Source organism: Xenopus laevis, chromosome 9_10S, assembly GCF_017654675.1.
Source record: "Xenopus laevis strain J_2021 chromosome 9_10S, Xenopus_laevis_v10.1, whole genome shotgun sequence".
Taxonomy (NCBI): Eukaryota; Metazoa; Chordata; class Amphibia; order Anura; family Pipidae; genus Xenopus; species Xenopus laevis.
Window position 1 is genome coordinate 13799917 of NC_054388.1, and position 26098 is coordinate 13826014.

The following is a 26098-nucleotide window of genomic DNA, read 5'->3' on the forward strand; positions in this document are numbered from 1 at the left end:
GGTGAGAAGCCCCCAGACCCATTGTCCCAAGAACAGACTGACTGGCCTAAAGAGAAATGGCGCAACATTTTGTGGACTTATGAAAGCAAGATTGTTCTTTTTGGGTCTAGGGCCACAGAAAGTTTGTCAGACGACCCCCAAACACTTAATTCAAGTCACAGTACAGAGTGAAGCCGGTGGCACAAGCATCATGATATGGGGATGTTTCTCAGACTGTAGTGTTGGGCCTATTTATCTCATACCAGCGATCATAAATTAGTTTCAATACATCAAAATACTTGAAGAGGTCATGTTGCCTTATGACGAAGAGGAAATTACCTTGAAATGGGGGTTTCAACAAGACAATGACCCCAAACACACCAGTAAATGAGCAACATCTTAGTTCCACACCAACAAGATTGACGTTATGGAGTTGCCCAATCCCAGGACCTTAATCCAATAGAAAACTTGTGGGGTGACATCAAAAATGGTGTTTGTGAGGCAAAAGCAAGAAATGCAGAAGAATTGTGGAATGTAACAGGTTGTTGGAAGTTGGGGGACTCCATGTAACACAGATGTGCAGCAGTTCTCAGAAACACGGATTATACAACTCAATATTAGTTCAGTCATTCAAAGGAAAGCAAAATCTTGAAACATGCAGTGTTCCCAATGCATTTGCGTGTATAGAAATAAAAGCGATTATAAGAATTTTGAGTTTTATTCACTTTTTTAAACACACTGCTATTATTCTGAACACAACTGTATACGATATATAATATATATGTATTAAAGGGGAAGTTACAGGCTCATTAATAATTGCAGAAATAGAAAGTAAAAACAATACTTGTGTGTCTCTAGTCGTTATTTGGGCTAGTGATTTTAATCAGACCATAAATCCAGGTGACGGAACTGGGAGATACAATGAGTATGACGGAATGAAAGTGGGGTTTTATCTATGTGGCTACATGGGGAGGGAGGAAAGGAGAAGGAGTGCACACATACTTTTGTTCCAATTGAAGTCGTCGTATTGATCTGAAGTTTCAGGCGCAAGTGCATTTAACAAATTTATTTTTCTTTCCCTTATCTGGTGGTGATGTTTCGGTTTCTGTATTTTTATAGCTATTTGCCTATTTTTTGCCTCTTGACGTTTAAGAAAAGCTGCCGGAGGGTGAGCATCTAAACTGCACAAAGACGGCAGCACCGTGCGTCAATATAGCGAGAACAAATAATCCAAAAATGACCATTAGCTGAAAATGCCTTTCTAAAGGCTTCACTTCATGTCCAGGAGCAACAGGCAGTGGCTGCCATGAGTCAGTCTAATCACTTTCCCTGTCAGACAGTCGGGCCCCTCTGTGCAGTGTCTGAACCACATAATGATTAGAGAAATGTCACAAGTGAAGTGCATGTAATTGGGCCCGGCCCGGCTGGACTCTGCTCCCAGTCTCAGCTGTGATAAAGGTGGGAGACTTAACAAGGCCAGGCCTCAGAAAGAAAAGATGCTTTTCTCCAGCTCTTGTCTCCTCCTTATGTCTTATATGACCACGGGGGGGCCAAACAATTGCCTAGCAGATAGAATTGTCTTTAGGAAAGGTAAATGGTGACTATTTCTCTATGCACTGCATGTAGTGACATGATACAGGGACAGTAGAGAACAATAGGGCAAGAACAGGACATGTACTGCCCATGGTCCTATGTAGGGGTTTCCACCTGGCCTGTATTTTACATGGTTGATCCCAATGTTATTAATAGGGAACAAAGATAAATAAATATATAGGAAGGCTGGTATTTTTTTCCAGAAAATGTGGCAACCCCTAGTCCTATGTTAGTAGTGTTGGGAGCCAACGTTTATTTGCCCTCTTGTCACGCCTCACCCTTCAACAGATCTCCCCACTGCAGATTGATGCTTCCCTGTCCTCAACCAAAGCATATAGTTGCCTTCCCTGAATGGTCCTTGGGCACGCCGTTGGCTCTGAGTTGTGCAGCAAGGTTGGTAGCCTCTTTGGGCCATGTTTGGCTGGTACACTGATCCCAAGTCAGAAGCATGTTCAGTGGAATCGTCATGGCTTCTCTTGTGCATATTCCAGCAAAGCTCAAATGGTGCCCGCCAACCTCGGTGCTGAACAGTGCACTAGTATAACGGATCCAGGGACCTTTAAGAAAAGGCAACTATACAGTTTGGTGTAGGGAGTAAATCAATGTTTCAAACAGGATGGTGACTTTGTTCTCCTTTAAAAGCTGCAGTACCTAATGCTAGTGGCACCCACCTGAGTACTTGTTGCATAGAATGATCAGGGTCCACAGCTGAGAATGTGATAAGCAGCCTTCCAGCCGACTCTCCCTCTAGCTTCCTGATTGGCTCATTACGATTGGGAAAATATGGCGCCTCATTCACATCATTGACAGAAACGGTCACTGCTGCCGTAGACTGGAGGGACATTTGGATGCCACTGGCCAGAGGTGCTTGGTTGGTCACCATGACAATGAGGGGAAAGACTTTGCTCATTTCATAGTCAACAGGCTGGAAAGAAGAATGCATCAATTTCTGGGTTACTGTGATGTGTATTTTCAGGTCATTGGGTACAAATAGATCTGAGTGTGGGGAAGTGGAATGGGCAATGAAGGCATTAAAAGAACTGTGGCATGAGGCACTAGCATTAGTTTGATTATGAATGTCAATCAATGTTCTAGCTCCCAAGATCATTAGCAAGACTGGACCAGAGTCTGATGATATTGATCTTATTTTAGTCTTGGGTTCAGTTGCAGTTGGTCTTGTCTCAAACACCATAGGCCCCTTGTATTCTGCAGGGCCTATACAAAATTACAACATATATGCCCTCACAATTTATAACCATTATCTCACAGCTGACCCAGTATTGTCATCTTGATCTTGACTTGGTTTGATATCTACTGGGCTACTTATTAGGTCCAGCCATGTAGTGAAATGCTTAATATGGTTACATATAAAGGGGGTAAGGACAGAATATATTTGGGAAGAGTAGAAATACTGGTCTGCCATGACCAATTGGAAGACAATATGATTTTGAACAAAAAAGTTTGGAAATTCTAGTATGCAAGGCGATCTTCTTGCATTATCACGAGCAATGCCCTGAAAATTCTGGACCTCGAGAGGGCAATAGACATTACAGGAATCTCAGCTACTCATCAGGGAATTCATTGCTACGACACATGGAAACAAATTCAACTACAGTTTAAGGAATGAGACTATTTTCTTTAGCTGTAGATGTGAGCACCTATTGGAATGGAGTGTTTGGATTTTGTTTTAAAGTGAAGCAGTTTGTCAGTCAAAGCAGGATTGATGAGAATGCCCCGACATGTTCATACAACCAATCGGGAGTGGAGATGTGGCCAAAGCAACAGAACAATGAAGGTGCCTGTTGAGCAGTTGGGTTGAAGAGTCAGACTGTCAGGACCTGTCCAGGCCTGCATGAAATATATGGTGGAAAATTACCCTATTTGTGCTCTTGGAAGGCCTCTGAGCTTGTCATTTTGAATTGTTTCTATAGCCCTTTTAATACTTACTGTTATCTTACTGTTATCGTCTGTCCTTATTTAATTGTAGGGCTGGAATAAAACTGGGTAATATGCCCCCAGATTATTACACAGGCCAAAGTTAGAACCTAGATAGGTCCTGACGCTTTACTAATTTTGATACCAAGCATGATCCAGTTGGAAGTCACATGAGGCTATCTGGAGACCATTGTGCTGATACTGCTTCAGACTGGTCAACATAATTATGTAAGCAAAGCCAAAGGCAGAAATACAGTCAAAGAACAAATAATTTTGGATTGGTGGATGGAGAGATGATCAAAGGAGAAGATATGAGGACTCTGGAGCAGTGGACATTAAATGCCATTTGACATTTCTGATGGATGAGTCTGGGTTTGGCAGATGCCTGGAGAGTGCTAACTGTATAGTTTTGATAGAGAAAGAATAATGGGCTGAGGCTGGTCCTATGGTTTTGGCCGGGGTGTCTGGTTCCATTGAAACCAAATCTTAACCTTACATGGATAGAGATGCCTACGTGCCGTACCTTTGAGACCGTTACAATGCCTTCATTGGTCACTGGATCTGTCTTGATGGTAAAGTGACCGTCCGGATCCCCGCTAATGATCTTAAAAACGGCATTCCAGTTGGACGTGTAGGGCTGGTCCCGGTCTACAACGGTCAGATTGGCCACCACCACATCAACGTGGTTCTCTGGAACCTCTCCGATGAACTGTATGGGGACAGAATGATCTCTGCTCACTAACTGGTGGCGGAGGCGACATTCAGAGAACAACTTTGCATTATTCAGCCTGATTGCCGAATTTAATAATAGTCACAGTTTTCCCGTAATGAGTGTTAATGACACACTATCATGCAAATGCAGCCAGGGCTTATTTAGGGTGACACTAAATACGCTTACAGAGCCATGACATTGCAACTTGGTTGGGACGCCATCTCCATAATGAATATTCATTTGCTGCCATTCAAATTCATTCTGAATCAGGTGATGGCAAGTTTAATAAAAGAAATTAAGGGTTTTTTTTTGTGAATTTTATGCTGATTTCAATGCAGAGAAGGAAAAAAAACATAAAACTTGGAAGTAATTTTAGATGGTGTCAGTGACCCCCCCCCCCAATTTGAAATCTGGAAAGAAAAAAAACTAAAATAAATAATGAAGAGCAATTGAAAAGTTGCTTAGAACTGATCATTCTTTAGTATAATAAAAGTTTAACTTAAAGGTGAACCAACCTTTTAATGAATGACTTGGGCCATGAAGTGGACGAGGCTTGTATGGGGTGTTTGGGTAGTTTGTGGGAGGGTATTTGACATAATGGGAAGTGGTTAAGGTGTTAGGGGGTCCACTCAGGTCAACTATAGGCAATAAGAGGGGTCCCCTGGGGAGGTGGGCCCTTCAAACACAACAATATGGGGCCCCATGATTTTTGAAGGCAGCCCTGTTCTCACCTCCCATTCTCTTAATGAATTTTACCCTTTCTCGTCTGGTCCTGTCTTCTCTCTTGCAGTGATGAGCGAATCTGTACCGTTTCACTGAAAAATTCGCGAAACTCCGAATTTTTTTTTTTTACACTTGCGACTCTTTTGTCCAAATGCATTAGTCAGTGGGCATCCGAATAATTGACGTGCAACAATTTTATGGGCACGACAATTTTTCTGAAGCATCTAATTTTTCTGCAGCGAATTTTCACTGCAGTTTCGTGAAAACATTCGCAGTCGGCAAAGTGTGGAAATTGTCAGTGAATCCATGCCTGACTAATAAAATTGACCCATCACTACTCTAGTTCTGTCTGTCCTTTGCCTTCCTTGTTTAAACCTCAATGTGTATTTCTCTCCCCAGCAGCTTGGTTGTGCCCATTATCCTCCCTCTCTTTTCTTCCCTTATTTCTCATCTCACTACTCCCTAATGTACTTTTAGAAAACCCTATTCCTGTAGGAAAAATGAGAACAGAGCAGGCAGTAACCCTTCCAACACCCCCTCCCCTTGTACCTATCTATTGCTTCCAGTCCCATAATGGAAGAAATGTAAATTCTTGTGCAAAGTCCTTGACTTTGGGAGGTTGGAAGAGTGCTCAGTAAGGCATATCCCAAGTGGAAGGCAACCAAAATCTCTCTATTCTGCTCCGTGCTCCCCCCCCCTGCGCTGTGATACCATCACCTTGTTAGGCAGACAAATTGGGATTTTATCCAGAATTGGATCTCCTGCTCTTGTCGCTGACAGATGTAGCTGCGTCCCAGTGAACTTTAACATCATCTCTTCGGTACAGTAGCCGATGGTATCTCCAATGAGCCGCAAGAGATAAACAGCAGAACTCATTATGGACTTGGTCAGGGGGTGCTGGATTATTCCTTACGACCGGTTTGGTACTATTTTGATACTTGACGTGGTGCGGCTCAGGAAGCAAATGAATGGAGAGTGGATTAGAAATCTAAGGTGAGGTCAGGCTGCAGGGAAACTCAATCACTCAGCCACCTAACGGATTAACTAACTGGAATATAAACTCTTAGGCCTTGAGATACGCTGGCACTTTAATCAGCTCTGTAACTGCTATAAGGCAAAATGTAAAAGTTTGGGGGGGGGTTAAGAAGGATTAAAGGCACCACGGTTATTAACACAGGGGTTATATTAGATACAAACCCTGCAGAAGCCCGTCTCCCAAGGTTACTCTTTGTGATCATTTTTAAAGAGAGACTAAGCACATAGAGAATGCAGATAGATGGTACTGTATTTAGTCCCATCACCTCTACTGGAAAACTGTACCCTGTATCCATTGTCCTTTCTGTAAAGCAGCATCTTTCTTTTCAGCCTTCCCCTTTCAAATCCTTTAATGTTTTACTGCCACCCCTGCTAGAAGGCACATTTCTGATTGGTTGCTGTGGGTTTTTATAAAAGGGCAAAAACTGCCCCCACATCTGCATTCCTTGTCTTCCATCCATCGTAACTCCCTGCAGATTCAAGGTGCCCTCAATAAACACCGAAGCTCTGTTAGGGCATTCATGCACTGACAATGACTTACCATCTTCCTTGTGAATTCGGGAGGGTTGTCGTTGACATCTGCGACTGTTATGATGGCCGTGGCTGTGTTGGACAGTCCATGGTTCAAATTCCCTTCCATGTCAGTGGCCTGAATGACGACTGTGTACTGCTGGACTTTCTGTTGGTGGGACAATAAAAAAAATAGGATCAAAGCAGGTCACACCTGTATGCACTAGTGAGTTTGGAAAACCTGATGCTGCAGAATCTTGTCCATCTTACCCTACTTCTGCATCCATCTATCTCTTCTCTCACCATCTTCACCTACAGTCACCATCTTGCCCAACTGTCTCCAACTCATCCTACATTTGCCTTATTGCTGACTGTCTTTATTTTGTCCTACTGCCTCTTACCTGCTTAAGGCACCCCTACCCTCACCATCTCCACATCCTTTAACATTCTCCATCCTGCCCTACCTTCTGCATTCCACCATTACTGTTGCCATTTTGCCGCACTGTCTTTACCTACTGTCTGTCTTGCCCTACTGTATCCAACTTGTCCTGCTGTCTCCATCTTGTCCTTCCGAACTGTAGTAGTAGAAGCCTTCAAGCTGCTATAAATCAACCCCTAAAATGTAACAGGAGAGCACTGCCAACACTGGTCTTCAGATTCCTTTTTGGGGGGGCTGAAACTTTCAGCTGCAGGACTGGCAGGGATGCTACACATGGCAGAAAACATTAACCTGGTACAGATGAGGGTCAGGCAGAGAGGTCTAGACAAGGTCAGAGAGAGGGTCTTTAGCAGGAAGCAAAGTTTCAATGCTTGGGAATGGGCACAAAGTCAAAAATCAGCAGACCAGTGTAAGACATGAGTTAACAAGGTTTGAGTACAGAGACAGCTTGGGCAATGAAAAATTAGTTGTTTTCATCTTGCTCTATTGTTTCTATTGCCTTACTGTGCCCCAGACTTTCTACGCACAACTGCTGTTAGGGCTTCACTATATGTTTAAACAGACCCTTTTCTGCACTGGATCACGTGTCAAACTCAACTGGCCCACGAAGGGATTATCTTTGGCCCACATGATGATTTCTAATTATTATTAGATCTGGCCCGCCAGTATATTGCCTCCACACTATTAGAACTGCAAGTCCCACAATGCACTGCTAGTGTGACGCAATGTCAATCAAAGGCACACGAGTCCCTGTATCAGCAGCGTACTTGTGGAGCTAGCGTTACCCCTCTCCCTGAAAAATGGCGGCTAAACGGAAGGTGGACTCGGCTCAGAGCCTGACCCCAGACATAGATTAACTTGTATCCAAGATGAGACACCAAGGGGGTTATTTACTAAACTCTGAATGCAAAAATCACAAATTTTACTGAATTTATTAAACCTCAAGGATGGAAAAGTCAGAATCTGAAAATCCGCTATCTCAGACCTGTCGAGGTTGCATATAAGTCAATGGGAGAAGTCCCAATAAGTTTTTGTTGTGCGCTGGGTTTCGTGCAATACCCCAAAGTTTTCGGGTGAAAATTCCAAAAAAAAAGGTGAAAATCAGATGGAAAAATCCGAAAAAATCTTTTTTTTTTTCCCGTGAAGCAAGATTTCGGGAATAATAATAAATAAGAGTAAAAAAAACGAGAGGATTTTGATCGGAGTGTGTAGCAGAAAATATTGAGATAAATTAGGACTTTAATAAATAAACCCCCCCTCCGAGTGTCTGGAGATTTAATTAAGCCCTTGGGAAGGTTCCTGCGGGAAATGTTTCCACTTTAAAGGGATACTGTCATGGGGAAAACATTTTTTTCAAAATGAATCGGTTAATAGTGCTGCTCCGGTAGACTTTTTGCGCTGAAATCCATTTCTCAAAAGAGCAAACAGATTTTTTTATATTCAATTTTGAAATCTGACATGGGGCTAGACATATTGTCAATTTCCCAGCTGCCCCCAGTCATGTGACTGATTCGTTTTGAAAAAAAAATGTTTTCCGATGACAGGATCCCTTTAAATTTCTCTGTGTAAACACTGCATAAAGATTTATGTTTTATAGGAAATAACTTCTGTGCTGTGTTAGTTCCAGGTTCAATATATATAATAAGGTCATTTCAATTTTTCAGTAAACACTAAACCTGTCCGGTCCTCGACTTGGAGAATTTTTTAAATTTTGGCCCACTGTGTATTTGAGTTTGACACACCTGCACTGGATGTACAGTTGTGTTCAGAATAATAGCAGTGTGTTTAAAAATCCTTATCGCTTTTATTTTTATACACACAAAGGCATTGGGAACACTGCACATTCTATTTCAAATCAAACCAAGAAGAAAAATACATCTAATTTGTGTTATTCCTTTACAGAAAGTGAAGAAAAGAATTTGACTGAGGGGAGAAAATGCCCCAACAGAGACACTTTGCCTTTAGTGCTGCATTTCAGATCTGTATCATTTATAATTGTCCATAAAAGATAAAAGACTCCTTCCCCTGCTATTGGCTGTTGATGTTGTAATTAAGCATTCGATTGGTTAAGCAGCTCCAACTGATATTGATACAAGGATTGCTACAGAGTCACATGGAGCGTATGCACTTTCTCATCAGGCGCAAGACAATAAATAATTAACCTGAGCAACTGATAAGTGCAGAGAAGGAATCTCTGGGGTCAGGAATTTAGTCAATAATCTTGCGCATTGCTGCATGGTGTAGAAACATTTAATATGAATTAATCCTAATACGTTTACAGAGGAGGAAGAGTGTGCAAAATCTGAGTGGCAACCATAATTAGAATGTGTTTCTCTTGTGTATTGCTTTAAAATAGATGTTTTGGATTCGGGGAGATTTAGTTGCCCGGCGACAAATTGCCTCTTCTTCGGGCGACTAATCTCCCCGAACTGCCTCCCCGCCAGCTAGAATCTAAATAGCCAGCAGGATGGCAGTTGGAAGGCTTCGTTTTCTGAAGTTGTCTCACGAGGAAACTTCGTGCGACTTTGGAAAATGAAGCACTCAATAGTGCTACCCTGCCGCGATTTAGATTGTAGCCGGCGGGGAGGCAGTTCGGGGAGATAAGTCGTCCAGTGACAAATCGCCTTTTCTTTGGACGACTAATCTCCCCGAATCTTCTAGTCTGTCTCTGCCCTTAAGGGAAGCAATATGGCACAGATACTGATTGGGGCAATATTTTGGGTGCTGCTGGCTGGCACAGGTACAGATTGGGGCAATATTTTGGGTGCTGCTGGCTGGCACAGGTACAGATTGGGGCAATATTTTGGTGCTGCTGGCTGGCAGATTGGGGGCAATATTTTGGGTGCTGCTGGCTGGCACAGGTACATTTTGATTCATTAATGTGTTGTAAGATTTTTTTTATTTCAAAAAGCGTGATTCTGTGGGAAATGGTCATACAGAATAGGGATGTAGCGAACGGCGGAAAAAATGTTCGCGAACATATTCGCGAACTTGCGACAAAACATGCGAATAGTTCGCGAACGTCGCGAACCCCATAGACTTCAATGGGAAGGCGAATTTTAAAAGCTAGAAAAGACATTTCTGGCCAGAAAAATGATTTTAAAGTTGTTTAAAGGGTGCAACGACCTGGACAGTGGCATGCCAGAGGGGGATCAAGGGCAAAAATGTATCTGAAAAATCCATTGTTGACACAGCGCTGCGTTTTGTGCTGTAAAGGGCAGAAATCACACTACGTCACTCAGGTGATGTTTCTGGACACGGAATGTGAAAAAGCTCACACAGCTAGGTGGCACTTGGTTAAAGACTGGGCAAATAATGCCTGCAAGGTCAACGTATACACTACAGCCGTTGGATACGGAATATATTATTGCTGCTTGAAAAACGTCACTCGGGTGGTGTTTCTGGAGACGGTATTATTATTGATATTTAGACAGCTAGGTGGCAGTTGTTTGAAGAACAGATGCAGATGAGAGATCAGCAGCAGGACAGCTGCCCACAGCAGCTACATACAGAGCACTGCAGTAGAAGGTAGATTACTAGCCAGCAAAGCTACCTAAGCTAAAATGTCGGCGAACCCAAATTGGCGAACGTCGCGCGACGTTCGCGAACATTCGCCGAACGCGAATAGTCGATGTTCGCGCGAATTAGTTCGCGGGCGAACAGTCCGCGACATCCCTAATACAGAACGGGGGCGCTGATTGAAGCCCTTGCCTAGGGAGCCAAACTACCTTGGCCTGCCCCTGCCATACAGTATGTATAAAATACACATATACAGAGAAGGAATGTTCTGGGCATACAAAAAGCTAGAACAGTGCAATATGAGGGTATAGCTTATTGTGCAGTCACCACATTCCTTCTCTGTACCAAACATTATGAAGGGCACTGTATAAATAGAAATATACGAAAACATTTTCTTTGATTTACTCCTCTGCTAAAATTTTAAAATACAATCTAGAATACAGACTTGATTAAAGTTATCTGCACATACATTTCAGTTCCACCATTTTTATACATAGTCTCCCTCATTTCAGGGAAAAAGTAATGGTAGGTATAATATTTTAATGCAATCATGTTTAGTACTTTTGTTGCATATCCCTTGCATGTAATGGACATCACCAGGTGCTGAGTATCTTCTCTGGTGATGCTCTACCAAGCCTCTACTGCAACCACCTTCAACTCCAGCTTGTTCTTGGGGCTTGTTTTCTCCTCAGCATATGGAAGCATGTTCAGTTGGATTTAAATTAGGTGACTGACTTGTCCATTCCATTTTTAAGCTTTGAGAAACTCCTGTGTTACCTTCATGGTCAGACTGAGCTGGTGAGCCACCAGGAAAAAAACCTAGTGAGCCACGCCAGTGCTTCCCCAAACCGCTGATCTCCCTCCTGCAACACGCTGAAGGTAGGTTTAGTTTAAGCACGCTCAGGGTAGGGTGGGTGGTGGCGGCCCCTATGGGGGGGAGTGGGGATCCCAGGGGTGGAAGCCCCAGTGGGCCCTGCATCCACCAGTCCGACCCTGGTTGCTTTCATATGTTTGGGATCATTATCTTGTTGCAGGATGAAGCATTGTTCAATTTTCTGGAACTTGAGTAGATAAAATGCTTCTATACACATCATTAATGGAGATAAGTGTGCCAATACCTGTGGCAGTTAAACATGGTGGTCGGTGTGTTACGGCTTGGGCCTGTATAACAGATGAGCTGGTATGCCTTGGATCTTGGGCAGTTCCTTTTCGTTTCCACACTTTCACTCGGATACAGGATAATCTTGGTCTCGTCTGTCCAGAACACCTTTTCCAGAATCCTGCAGGCTCTTTCAAACAACTTTTCTCAAACTTTAATCTGGCTATCCTGTTTTGTGGCTAACTATTAGCTTGCATCTTGCAGTGTAGCCTCTCTATTTCTGTTCATGAAGTCCTCTTCGGATAGTAGTATCTGAGATACACTCCTGGATAGTGTTTCTGATCTGCTGGACAGGCGTTTGAGTATTTTCTTACCATAGCGAGGAATCTTTTGTCATCCGCAGTGGAGGTCTTCCTTGGCCTACCAGTCTCTTTTCCATTACAGAGCTCACCGTTGCATTTCTTTCTTGTTGATATTCCAGACAGTTGATCCTGATAATCTTAAGGTTTGACCAATGTCTCTAATAATTTTATTCTTGTTTTTCTTCTCATACAGTAGCTTCCTTGACTTTTGTTGGCGCAGCTTTTCTCCTCATATTGAACAATGGCAACTACAGTGCAGACTCCAAATGGTAGAAACAAGCTGGGGTATCGTTTGTCCCAAACATTATGGTCTCTGAAATGTTTGTTATATATAACAAACAAACAATGTATATAATAGTGTTGTCATTTCTACATGGTGAAACTGACATGTATGCTAAAAACTGATTAAAATTTGGAATGTGCACTTTACGCACGTCTGAATTGTTTGATTTAAAACTTTACACGGAGGGGAAGATTGACGAAAATGCGTCCTTGTCCCAAACATTATGGAAAGCAATGTACACATGGAAAGAAGGTGCCATATTGTTTCCCTTAGACCAGTGACCCCCAACCAGTAGCTCATGAGCAACATGTTGCTCTCCAACCCATTGGATGTTGCTCTCTGTGTCCTTAAAGCAGGTGATTATTTTTGAATACCAGGCTTGGAGGCAAGTTTTGGTTGCATTAAAACTAAGTATAGTGCCAAGTAGAGCCTCTTGTAGACTGCCAGTTCACATAGGGGCTAAAAGTAGCCAATCACAGCCCTTATTTGGCACCCAAGGGACATTTTCTTGTGTTGCTCCCAAAATCTTTTTACATTTGAATGTGGCACACAGGTAAAGTTTGGGGACCCCTGCCTTAGACAGTACAGTATGAGGGTATAGCTTATTGTGTGCCCAGAACATTCCTTCTCTGTATATTTGTATTTATACATATGGGAAGGAGGTGCCATATTGTTTCCCTTAGACAGTACAGTATGAGGGTATAGCTTATTGTGTGCCCAGAACATTCCTTCTCTGTATATTTGTATTTATACATATGGGAAGGAGGTGCCATATTGTTTCCCTTAGACAGTACAGTATGAGGGTATAGCTTATTGTGTGCCCAGAACATTCCTTCTCTGTATATTTGTATTTATACATATGGGAAGGAGGTGCCATATTGTTTCCCTTAGACAGTACAGTATGAGGGTATAGCTTATTGTGTGCCCAGAACATTCCTTCTCTGTATATTTGTATTTATACATATGGGAAGGAGGTGCCATATTGTTTCCCTTAGACAGTACAGTATGAGGGTATAGCTTATTGTGTGCCCAGAACATTCCTTCTCTGTATATTTGTATTTATACAAGTATAGGGGCTGCCATTCTGAAAAAAACTATAGGGCAGCTGCCAGCTATATGCTTAAATATGAATATGCAAAGAAAGAAAAGGGCATATTACTTTCTATCACAATAAAAGTTAAACGTTCAAGTGATTACCCTTTAATAAGCGTCCTGCCATGGTTATATCGGGTCTATGAAAGGAGGGAATCTGATGCGGTTCCAATCAGATGAAACAAACAGGCGACGTGGGGTTGAGACAATGAAGATGTTGCACAGTGTGATTGCTGACACCCAAATCAGACAGAGCTGAATAAATTAATTACAGTGGATAATGGCAGATAATGATGTTCATTAGAGAGTGAGTGAGGTTCGCTGATCTGTACCTGTGCAATGATTGTGTGATGACACGTCGCTACCCACTACTGAATACAAGTGTCACATCCCCAACCCTCTCACTGCTAACACTCTCTCATATTAGTGACTGCAGCTTGACAAGGACGTCTCTATCTGCTGCCGTGTTCTCAGTCAGCCTGTGCAGGGGCCCCTAATAATACTGAGCTGCAGTTACATTAAAGGCAATGGGATACCAGGTTATTCCTGAGAATGTTGTGGTTTAAAAAGACACTGCCCTGCTTTATGCCATCTATATAACAGAGCATTCTGTCCCAGTGGCTGCACAGATCCTATCTGATCCCCATTGTAAGCAGCAGTCCTGTCCTGCTTTATGGCAGCTGAGATTCTAGCTATCTGTATAACAGAGCATTCTGTCCCAGTGGCTGCATAGATCCTATCTGATCCCCATTGTAAGCAGCAGTCCTGTCCTGCTTTATGGCAGCTGAGATTCTCGCTATCTGTATAACAGAGCATTCTGTCCCAGTGGCTGCACATATCCTATCTGATCCCCATTGTAAACAGCAGTCCTGCCCTGCTTTATGGCTGAGATTCTAGCTATCTGTATAACAGAGCATTCTGTCCCAGTGGCTGCACAGATCCTATCTGATCCCCATTGTAAGCAGCAGTCCTGCCCTACTTTATGGCTGAGATTCTAGCTATCTGTATAACAGAACATTCTGTCACAGATCATATCTGATACCTTTTTGGAGGTAACAATTGAAATGAGAACCACAGTTAAAGTATGTCAAACTGCAGAAAATTAAATTTTGTGTGCTCCAAACTCATTTGTGTTAATTCATTACAGCGTATGACCAGCGATACAAACTGTCACTTTGCAATCCTTTTTCTGCACTGCTGACTGCTCCTTTTTCACCTTTCTCTAAAGCTCAATACATCTCCTTACACCAATTTTATTTCCTGCAGTGTTTTTGTGCATAAGGAAAAAAAGTCCTGCTGCTGCTGTAAAATCAACCCTCCTGCCAGAAATTGCAACATATACATTTCCTGACTATATTAATACCAAGTTACTAGTATTGGCTTACTAGTCATGTGTTTGCTTTATGGACATCATAATAAGACCTACTCCGGTTCATATGGTGGCTGGAGCAGCAGGGGGATAATAGGCTCTGCAAACGGGCTGTGGGAAAAGTATAGTAGGGAGAGATGGTGCCTATAGTAACAGTGGGATAATAGTCTCTGGGAAGGGAGTGTGACTGTGGGATAGCAGGTATAGTAGGGAGAGATGGTGCCTATAGTAACAGTGGATAATAGTCTCTGGGAAGGGAGTGTGACTGTGGGATAGCAGGTATAGTAGGGAGAGATGGTGCCTATAGTAAGAGTAGATAATAGTCTCTGGGAAGGGAGTGTGACTGTGGGATAGCAGGTATAGTAGGGAGAGATGGTGCCTATAGTAACAGTGGATAATAGTCTCTGGGAAGGGAGTGTGACTGTGGGATAGCAGGTATAGTAGGGAGAGATGGTGCCTATAGTAACAGTGGGATAATAGTCTCTGGGAAGGGAGTGTGACTGTGGGATAGCAGGTATAATAGTAGCAGCTACCTGAGATGGCTCCTGCAATGCCGCCCCCTCTGCCACTTACATTACCTGTGTGCAGGTCCGGGGGTGGCTGCAATGCTAGAGAGAGCAAATTTGCGATCTTTTGCACTAGTAAAGCCAAATTCTGTTTTAAAACCCGGAAATTCTACTCTTAAAGGTACCGAGTTGGATTTTTCCCGCCACAGTAATTAATTCTGCACTGCTGCCTGAGATGAGCTTTTCAACTGGCCTCATTGGCGCAGAGCCTGTACATGAGTGAGGAGAGTATCTGCACAGTCAGTCAACGAAAGGAGAGCACTTCAGATGCAGATTTACTGCTAATTCTTCTTTATTAATTTACTGCAAGACACGACATGTTTCGGGCAATCACTCATGAGGAGAGTATGTATAGAGCAGTTAGATGACTATCAATGAGTGACATTTTGAGGATTGTAATTCTGAGGAAATTTAATTGCAGCAACACATCAGGCCCAGATAATGATGCCATCCTTTTCTCCTATAAGTGTTGTAAGTAGACTATTAAACAAATGAGAAATTTCATATTCATGAAGAAAAGGAGCCCCAATAAGGGCAGTATACAAGGATCAGGCAACTCTTTCAATATCAGAAGAGGTTTATTCACCTCCTGCCAGTTAGCCCATAAATAACCTAATTAGGGAAGAAAGTAGGATGAATAAAGCTATGAGCGAGGAAGTGCAACTCTACGTATAAATGTAAAGAGATCCTGCAGGCCCCCACTATTCATTCAAGTGTCTCCTGACATTTATAATTATGTACAAATGCTGCATTTACATAGTTCTCCACAATTAGACATTTCTGCAATTAGATTACTGGGCGGCTCTGCAATTTTTTTTTTCCTCTTTCTCTGACCAGAGATGACATCTGTTGTCAAAATAGGGAAAGGAGGCTGAAGAAGGGCGACGACTTGAAATAAATGATGGAGAAGTTCTTCGGTCTAATTCAGTAAATTGATGGTGTTTAGATTAGAAGTGAATAGCGGCGCTCTGGGCTGAGGCTAATTTTGTTCTTTGAGCAATCACGGAACTGCACAGAAGAGCTGGGAAATTAAAAGCTAATGGCTTTGAGAGACAGGACAGCTGCTTATTTCAGCACCACGGTCGGCTCCACGGAAACCCTTTGATATAAAAGGGCAAAAACATTATCCCCAACCAAATGTGTGTGCACTACCGTTAGTTTTTTTTTTTTAATATTAAATTGCCTCCCGTCAGCACTAAGGACACTCACATTGGAAGGGAGCACCCGGTGCATGCAGCCATGTCAGAGCAAATAAACTTTTTACGTCATGTGCATGCATATAATGAGCAAGTCGCAGCACCCACTCATTATGTGCATGCTTGTGCCCCAACATGGCAGCTCGTACCGGGAGCTACCTTCCATTGCAGGTGGCCTAGGAGGCAATTTTAAAAAAAACAACCTGCTCTATTAGCCCACACCTTTGGTTGGGGATAATAGTTCCACCCTAAAGTGCAGGCACAAGTCACATGACCAGGGGCAGCTGGAAAATTGACAATATGTCTAGCCCCATGTCAGATTTCAAAATTGTATATAAAAAAATCTGTTTGCTCTTTTGAGAAATGGATTTCAGTGCAGAAGTTTGCTAGAGCAGCACTATTAACAGATGTGTTTTTTGAAAAAAAAAAAAAATTTACTGATGACAGGATCCCTTTAATGTAACTGAATGTGTCTCAGTGGGACTTGGCTTTTACTATTGAGTGTTGTTTAGATCTACCAGGCAGCTGTTATCTTGTGTTAGGGTGCTGCTATCTGGTTACCTTCCCATTGTTCTTTTGTTTGGCTGCTGGGGGGGAAAGGGAGGGGGTGATATCACTCCAACTTGCAGTACAGCAGTAAAGAGTGATTGAAGTTTATCAGAGCACAAGACTCATGACTGGGGGCAGATGGGAAACTGAAAATATGTCTAGCCCCATGTCAGATTTCAAAATTGAATATAAAAAAAAAATCTGTTTTGCTCTTTTGAGAAACAGATTTCAGTGCAGAATTCTGCTGGAGCTGCACTATTAACTGATGCATTTTGGAAAAAAAAAAAATGTTTTCCCATGACAGTATCCCTTTAAGCATCTTTTTCCCCATAAGGAAATAGGGAATGACCATGAAATAGGCCAAATGCTTAGAAGCAAGAGAACTGACACCCCAAGATCATTAAAGGGCAGTGTCAGGCCCATCGGGATACCAGGAAAACTCCCGGTGAGCTACCCTTTAATGATCTCATCTTAAGACTAAAGTCTCCTCAAACTATTCTGGTTTAAGTATCAATCTTTATTAAAGAGTCCCCTTTTTCTCATAACAAGGTTACAAATATTGGCCATTCACAGGCCTGGATTTGTGCAAATGCCCGGGCCTAGAGCGGCAGAAATTTAGGGAGACTGCATGCTATCCAACCACACCACATTGGTTTGGAAGCACTGGAGATAGAATAGTTTTTAAAATTTCTAATGCAGCAATCCCTAGTACTCGGGACCCTATGCTGATAATTTGTGCATGTGCACAAAGGAAGGGAATGGGGGGGCAAAGAACGGCAGCAGGCCTAGGGGCACCTGCTATGTAAATCCGAATATCTAGGGGAACAAATATGATCTCAAACTCTCTCACCCAATTGAACATCAAAGCTGGGCAGGGAGTATCTACAGTTAGGTCCATTAATATTTGGACAGACAACTTTTTTTTCTAACTTTGGTTTTGTACGTTACCACAATGAATTTTAAATGAAACAATTGAACTGCAGATTCTCCGCTTTAATTCAGTGGGTTGAAAAAAAAAATTGCATAAAAATTTGCTTTTCAACCAAGTATTAGAAATGCACATTTTATTTTCAGTTTTTTAATTTGTCCAATTACTTTTGAGCCCCTGAAATGAAGTGACTGTGTTTGCATAAAAAAAGTGAGACTAAAGCCTTTTTTTTTTTTTTTTTTAATCTTTTTGATCAACCCACTGAATTAAAGCTGAAAGTCTGCAGTTCAACTGCATCTGAGTTGTTTCATTTAAAATTCATTGTGGTACAGAACCAAAATTAGGAAAAAAAGTTGCCTGTCCAAATATTTATGGACCTAACTATAGATACTCAGATAAGCAGTATTTCACCCTAAATGACTGTCAGGCTGAACACTCGTGGCTCTAGCATGCAGTGTGTATGTGCATTAGGGACCTAGAGAAGAAAAGTACAAGAGCGCAAATTCGGTACCCTGTCCCAGTGAAGCTTGTGCCCACTACTACATTTGCACCATGCCTTCCAGCCCTAGTATAAGGGAAACCTCCTGCATAGTTATGGAGAGAGCAAATGTTCTGACTGACCTTGAGGAAAATCAAATGACCAAAATTAGAGATTGCTGAGTGACAGGTTGCAAGGGAACAAAGGAAGGCCGCCATACTGATCAATAAAGGTGATATCAGCCTTAGTGAGATTCTATCAGCTGGGGGTACTGGAAATAATAGCGATTCCTTCTTCCACGTGTTGTGCTCCCAGCTGAATGAGCTGCGCTCTTTGTTCAAAGTGACAGATTCCAATCCTCCCTGCTCTAACAGGCTCTTTTCTTCACCGTCTCCTGAGCTTGATGTAATTTGCTGCCCAGAACGCGCTAACCGCTCTCCCATTGGTCTCCGGTTCCCCTGTCATCTTTCAGAAGTCCTTGAAAAGAAATCCCTTCTTATCCTTTATGACAGTTTCAGATATAATGAGGTGATCAACAAGACAATGGAACAAGAAAGCATCCTCCTAAACCGTAATGCAGAAATACACAGTTGTATCAAGTACTGAAGCCATATATTCGGTTCAGGAAACCTACGCACACAGTAGTATAATATTAACTATATATATATATATATATATATATATATATATATATATATATATATATATATATATATATATATATATATATATATAAATAAAATTAGTTATAGTTACATATATAGTTAAATCGGGTTGAAACAAAAAAAGTCCAAGTTCAACCCCTCCAAATAAAAACCCAGAATCCATACACACCCCTCCATAACATACTTCACATAGTATAGATATGGGTAGATATAATTTAACAATAGAGTTTAGTATCACAATAGCCTTTGATATTATGTCTGTCCAAGAAATCATCCAAGTCCCTCTTATAGTCATTAACTGAATCAGCATCACAACATCACCCGGCAGTGCATTCCACAACCTCACTGTCCTGACTGTGAAGAACCCCCTACGTTGCTTCAAATGAAAGTTCTTTTCTTCTAGTCTGAAGGGGAGGCCTCTGGTACGGTGATCCACTTTATGGGTAAAAAGGTCCCCTGCCATTTGTCTATAATGTCCTCTAATGTACTTGTAAAGTCTAATCATGTCCCCTCGCAAGCGCCTTTTTTCAAGAGAAAACAACCCCAACCTTAATTTAAGTCTTCCATCCCTCTAACCAGTTTAGTTGCACTTAGTCTCTGCACTCTCTCCAGCTCATTTATATCCCTCTCAAGGACTGGAACTGGTTAAAAGATAGACTACAATATTACAGCCCAACATTCCTTAATTTAACCAGTAACCTTCTGTGTAGCACAGAATCACATCCACATCCCAGAATCGAGGCCCCTGCTCACCTTCTCATAAAAAGAAATTAAAGGGATACTGTCATGGGGAAAAAATTTTTTTTCAAAATGAATCACTTAATAGTGTTGCTCCAGCAAAATTCTGCACTGAAATCCATTTCTCAAAAGAGCAAACAGATTATTTTATATTCAATTTTGAAATCTGACATGGAGCTAGACATATTGACAATTTCCCAGCTGCCCCAAGTCATGTGACTTGTGCTCTGATAAACTTCGATCACTCTTTACTGCTCTACTGCAAGTTAGAGTGATATCACCCCCCCTCCCTTTCCCCCCCAGCAGCCAAACAAAAGAACAATGGGAAGGTAACCAGATAACAGCTCCCTAACACAAGATAACAGCTGTCTGGTAGATCTAAGAACAGCACTCAATAGTAAAAACCCATGTCCCACTGAGACACATTCAGTTACATTGAGAAGGAAAAACAGCAGCCAGCCAGAAAGCATTTCCCTCCTAAAGTGCAGGCACAAGTCACATGACCAGGGGCATCTGGGAAATTGACAAAATGTCTAGCCCCATGTCAGATTCCATAATTGAATATAAAAAAAATCTGTTTGCTCTTTTGAGAAATGGAGCAGCACTATTAACTGATCCATTTTGAAAATTTTTTTTTCCCCCATGACAGTATCCCTTTAATTTAGTCTGGCGAGATCTATTGAACATAAAACCATGCTGACAGAGACTCATGGTATTATGATTTGCTATGAAGTCCAGTAATCTTATCCTTTATTATCCCTTCAAAAAGCTTTCCTATCACAGACGTCAGACTAACTGGCCTATAGTTTCTCACGTCATTTGTTTGGAGTGCAAATTGTTTAATTCCTCCTCTTGCAGGAGTGCTTGGGGCACTATAAATATTATATTACAGCAAGGATAGGAGTTGTTGTTCATGAAACGATTTAAAAAAGGTATAAATGTGAACTGAGTGACAATGGTATGACCTGTAACAACCTACAAGCTATTTTACATCAAACACAGTCTAATACGTAGAGATACTATCACCCTGCCATTTCATAACCCGTATAAACTCCACCTGCAGCCTTGTATATTTATATGGTCACAGAACTACTCTGTGACTTTGAATATCCTTATCATTTACAGTAGGGGGTACATTATCCATTATAATACATGAGTGATACTCAGAGTTCCCTGTATAACTCAGCCTGCAGCCTTGTGCCTTTATATGGTCACAGAACAACCCCTCAGTGACTTCTAATATCCTTATCATTTACAGTAGGGGGTACATTATCCATTATAATACATGAGTGATACTCAAGAGTTCCCTGTATAACTCAGCCTGCAGCCTTGTGCCTTTATATGGTCACAGACCCCTCAGTGACTTCTAATATCCTTATCATTTACAGTAGGAGGTACATTATCCCTTATAATACATGAGTGATACTCAGAGTTCCCTGTATAACTCAGCCTTCAGCCTTGTATTTTTATATGGTCACAGAACCCCTCAGTGACTTCTAATATCCTTATTATTTACAGTAGGGGGTACATTATCTTTGTTTGTCATACTTCTGTTTGTCATACTTCTGTACTTCCGTGCTATTTTCTAATAACCACACGATACAACCAGCCAGAATTTTGGGATTCCATCAAATGATTAACTATTCAACTTTAATATAAAGAGCTTTTCTGAAACTCCTCTCCAGTCTGGGTTGCTCTGTCCAGGCCAAGATACATTATAAAATACTAAACCTCAATAAAATGAAAAATCCCAGCACTTTTCCCTAATGAGCTTTTGCCACCACAGCAGTGAGACAAACTGGAAAAGGGTTTTAGTTGGGATTTTGTCTGTGCCAATGGAGAGTGCCGCTTGGCTCGGATTTATCAATCCCGGCCCACTGCACACGCTCCCTCCAGATTTATCGCTCTGCCTCAGCGCTAATGGGCTTTGCATACATTATCCAGGTAATTTGTAAGCACTGATTACCCCAAAGCATGACAGAATAACTGGACACATTTTGATGAATGCTGCAACACATTCATGGAGAAAAAATAGTAGACTCTGACATTATTCTCATACCACCGGTGGGCAGGAACCAATTCTTGGGGAGGAATCATTAGTAGGGTGCCAGATATTAAAGAGTTTAACCAAAACCCACAAGAAAAGGAGAGTAGGAAAGGTTGAGTAGGAAAATGAGAGTTGGAAAAGGAGAAAGGGAGAGCAAGAAAGCAAAGAAAAGAGGGAGAGAGAAAAAGAAGAAGAAAATGAGGGGAAAAAAGAGAATTAGAAAAAAAGAAAAGGGAGAAATGAGAGAAAAAAGAGAGAGATAATAGGCAAATCTAGATAGCTGGATATTAGGACAGACAAACTAATGACATTCAGACAAAGGTACAGACAGAGAAAGATAAATAGATGTAATAAGAGCGAGACGGGCTCTCACCTCTCTGTCCAGTCCAGCTGCCACCGTGTTTATAACTCCCGTCTTGCTGTGAATCACAAACATATCGTGGGATGGACTCTGTGGGCTCTGGTCCATGATGCGATACATGACAATCCCGTTAGAAGTGTTGATGTCATCAGCATCATGTGCCGTCACTGTCATTACGTAGGTCCCTACGCAGAGGAGCAAGCATTAAAAAGTCATGGGGGGGGGGGATTTAGCAACCGTACAGATTGTATTTACACCAGTTTTAATACCACCACTTTAACCCCAAAGTTTTGCCTTGTACCTGCACCTTTCTAGCTTCCAAATAGGGTTCACTGACCCTGATAGCCAAAACTATTGCTCTGTGAGCCTATGATTATATTATTATTTTTTTTACTTATCTTTCTGGGCTCAATAAGCCTCTCAGCCTTCTCTTGATTAGGACTTAACCCCCAAGACTCCTTTTCTAACTAGACTAGGTGGCCTTAGCCCTCCTGCCTTCCACTGGTATCCAATGGAATGTCCATTATGTAGAAGTAGAAAGCTTGATGGACACCTCTGCATAATGATATTGCATATAAGAACTGGTCTCAGAGACAAGGCTGGCCTTTGTTCTGGTCTTGTGTTGGTGGCACTTGTCCTTGTCTTGGTCTACTTTCCTGTTGTCCTAGCTAGGTCAATAATGACTCTCTCGAAATTAGTTGAAAGCTCTCATGTCCTAAATTGGCAACCCTATTTGGGGATGGGAATTATATTTTAAAGGGGTAATTATCATAGCAATAGAAATGCACGGTGTTGAGGCTTAAGAAATTGATTCCAAATCAATGATGTGCATTGGAATCTGTTTGGAAATTCATAGCCCATATGATTCAGATGTCTTACAGCATGAGTGGGTTGCTGGCAGCTGGAAAACATGGGATGCTGAAGAACCGATAACACATGTGGACCCTGGGGAGGGGCTGGATAACAGAACCAATGAGAGGAACACCGGACCGTATACATTTATCTCCCTGGGCCAGTGATACAGAGCGGAGACTCTTACTTTAACTGGGGCTCCAGTTAGAAGACCCTGGAAGCAAAGTCTTGTAATCACAGATGAAGCTAAAATCCCCTAGTGCTTGGAGAGAGGGCTCAACACCTCTTGATTAATTGTATTATCGGCAAATGAAAGGACTTGGAAGGCCAGCGCTTCCTATGAATCTGTGCATCTTCTGCACGTCTTAAAGGATTAATTTCCCAAGCCTCAAATTACAGCTTCATTTCAACACAAACCCAGGCTCATAATTGGCTTTCTGCTCAGATCAGCGAGGCTAAAGATTTAAATTCTTCATATGCAGATTACTTTCAAGTATCGGGCCCCATCTGTGCCTTTTATTGTAGCATCTATCACCCCGGGGAGATGGTAAGGGAACTGGCAAACCACAAGCAGTCTTTAAGGGGCTACCTTTGACCCTACTCAGAGCTGTTGTAAAGGGAGTTGAGCTGCCTGTTTAATATATTTATTCAGGGAAGGTCCCTGCAATGAAGGCAGCCGCATGAAAGATTCATTAATTAATCATTTTGTTAGCTCCTGCACGGACATGAGATGGCTGCCGATGGATCGCAAGCACCGACCCTACAAAACTGCCACCCCAGGCACATGCCCTTGGATGCCTATCGTATAAAAATAACGGTGACAAATTGTTGCCTTTCACCATCTACATCTTCTATCCTGTGCTCATCCCACATAAAACTGCTGCTCTAAAGGGCCAAGGATTGGGTAATATTGACCATACTGTTACCATATTGCCTACTGTCTCCATCTTCCATATTGTAGCTTGCTCAAATGTCTCTATCTTGTCTTAGTATCTATCTTGTCTCTCTAGAGCAGTGGTCCCCAACCAGTAGCTCGTGAGCAACATGTTGCTCTCCAACCCCTTGGATGTTGCTCCCAGTGGCCTCAAAGCAGGTGCTTATTTTTGAATTCCAGGCTTGGAGGCAAGTTTTGGTTGTATAAAAACAAGTGTACTGCCAAACAGAGCCTCAATGTAGGTTGACAATCTACATAGGGGCTGCCAAATGGCCAATCACAGCCCTCATTTGGCAACCCAAGAATATTTTTCATGCTAGTGTTGCTCCCCAACTCCTTTCGCTTATGAATGTTGCTCTCGGGTTCAAAAGGTTGGGGATCCCTGCTCTAGAGTTTCCATCTTGCTCTACTGACTCCATATTGGCCAACTATCTCAATTTTTCCCTCTGCTCATAGCCTTTACAGAGATTCCATAAAACCTTTCCAGTATAGATATTCCTGTACAGGAAACATTTAGGATTCTGCTTTTCTTTATCTTTACACCTAGAGGGGAGGAAGAGGAACTGAGATTACCTGGCTTGGAAGCTTCATCCACCGACCCATTGAAGATGGGGCTTGAGAATTCTGGTCTGTTGTCATTCATGTCGATGACGTAAATGGAAAGGTCGATAGGATTCTCCACCTTGTTCCCATTTATATCAACCGCGTGTGCCCTGAGCTGGAAAGAGGTTCACACAATGGATTAAGGAATATTTGCATTGGATTTTGAGACCATGTAAAAATGAACCTATAAAGATAGACCTTTGAGCCTGGGTGAGTTTGTAACACAAACTTTACATGGAGAAAAGCACACAGAGGGTTAAAGAGACTATGTCCAGGCAGGCAGTATGTGTCATAAGCTGCTTCCCATAAATAGAGACTGTGCTCCATGGAGAGCAGAGAGAGGGCAGAGAGTCTATGCGCAGGTGCTCTAGAGAGAATTGTTTGAACAATAAGTAACATAGAGACAGTGTCTTGACCTGAAATATCTGCAGGAAGCTAAGAATAGACTCCGATGGTTCAGCGATCCTTCCCCGGAGACCTTCTAATCAATCCAGGGATTTATAGATCCGGTTGAACGCCAAACCCCCGAGGTGCAATAAGGCAGATCAACTCCAGCATTTCTAGCGCTCATAACTGAATAACAATTCATTCTTGGTTCAGATTTTAAAGTTTCTGTGTTGTTGCCTTAGTCCGACTGGTCCATCAGTCTAAAAATACTAGCCCAAATTCCCCACCAGTACTATATGGTTTCCTCATTTATTATAGGCCACTGCAGGAGATGCTGAGACAGGCCTCTTGTCCAATGACGTGTGGTGCATACTAATGTCCAGTTGATGCCATTTTCTGCAAGTTGGTATGGAATCATTCACCCCAAAAAGACAAGGGGCTTACCAGAAAGTGGGTGGAGGTTCTCTGATTTGACCAGCGAGGATCAAGGATGGCCTAAATATATCTTTTAAAATATCAAATATTTGGAGGAAAGGTGGTCTACACCTGAACATGGCACCACACCACAGTTAGCAGCAGTACTCAAATCAGATATCCAAGCTCTCTTGACTAAATTGTGCATTTAAAGGTCAATGGAATGCTGGGGAAATTATACAGCAGCACCTACTGCATATCATAGCCCCATGACCTAAAATCTTAATCACTGTATCTTTAAGAAGAAGATCTTTAAGATACTTCTCCTAGCTGGGGGCAAAGGCAGCCATAGGGTGGTCATCATTGGTTCTCATCTTGCACACAACAAATTAATCATGGTGTAGGTTCCTTTCTGTTCAGACACATCTGTGTCTGGTCCAGGTGTAACATCTACTAAAGCCACAGTAGTGGACGCTGGGGGTTGAACTTCGACCAGTGACTTTAAAGGGATTCTGTCATCGGAAAACATGTTTTTTTTCAAAACACATCAGTTAATAGTGCTACCCCAGCAGAATTCTGCACTGAAATCAATTTCTCAAAAGAGCAAACAGATTTTTTTTTTATATTCAATTTTGAAATCTGATATGGGGCTAGACATTTTGTCAATTTCCCAGTTGCCCCTGGTCATGTTACTTGTGTCTGCACTTTAGGAGAGAAATGCTTTCTGGCA

At 42.1% G+C, this 26098-nt stretch overlaps 1 protein-coding gene across 2 annotated transcripts in view; it reads right to left on the minus strand.

Annotated features, from left to right (window-relative positions):
• LOC108702627 (cadherin-4) overlaps positions 1 to 26098 on the minus strand; it is a 459604-nt gene that overhangs the window by 16358 nt on the left and 417148 nt on the right. For both annotated transcript variants that reach the window (XM_018238223.2, XM_018238222.2), the window contains 5 exons: positions 24538 to 24682; positions 22191 to 22363; positions 6519 to 6656; positions 4031 to 4216; positions 2244 to 2497 (listed from right to left, as the gene is read on the minus strand). In XM_018238223.2, coding sequence (XP_018093712.1) covers positions 2244 to 2497; positions 4031 to 4216; positions 6519 to 6656; positions 22191 to 22363; positions 24538 to 24682 — 896 coding nt within the window. The remainder of the gene's footprint in view (positions 1 to 2243; positions 2498 to 4030; positions 4217 to 6518; positions 6657 to 22190; positions 22364 to 24537; positions 24683 to 26098) is intronic.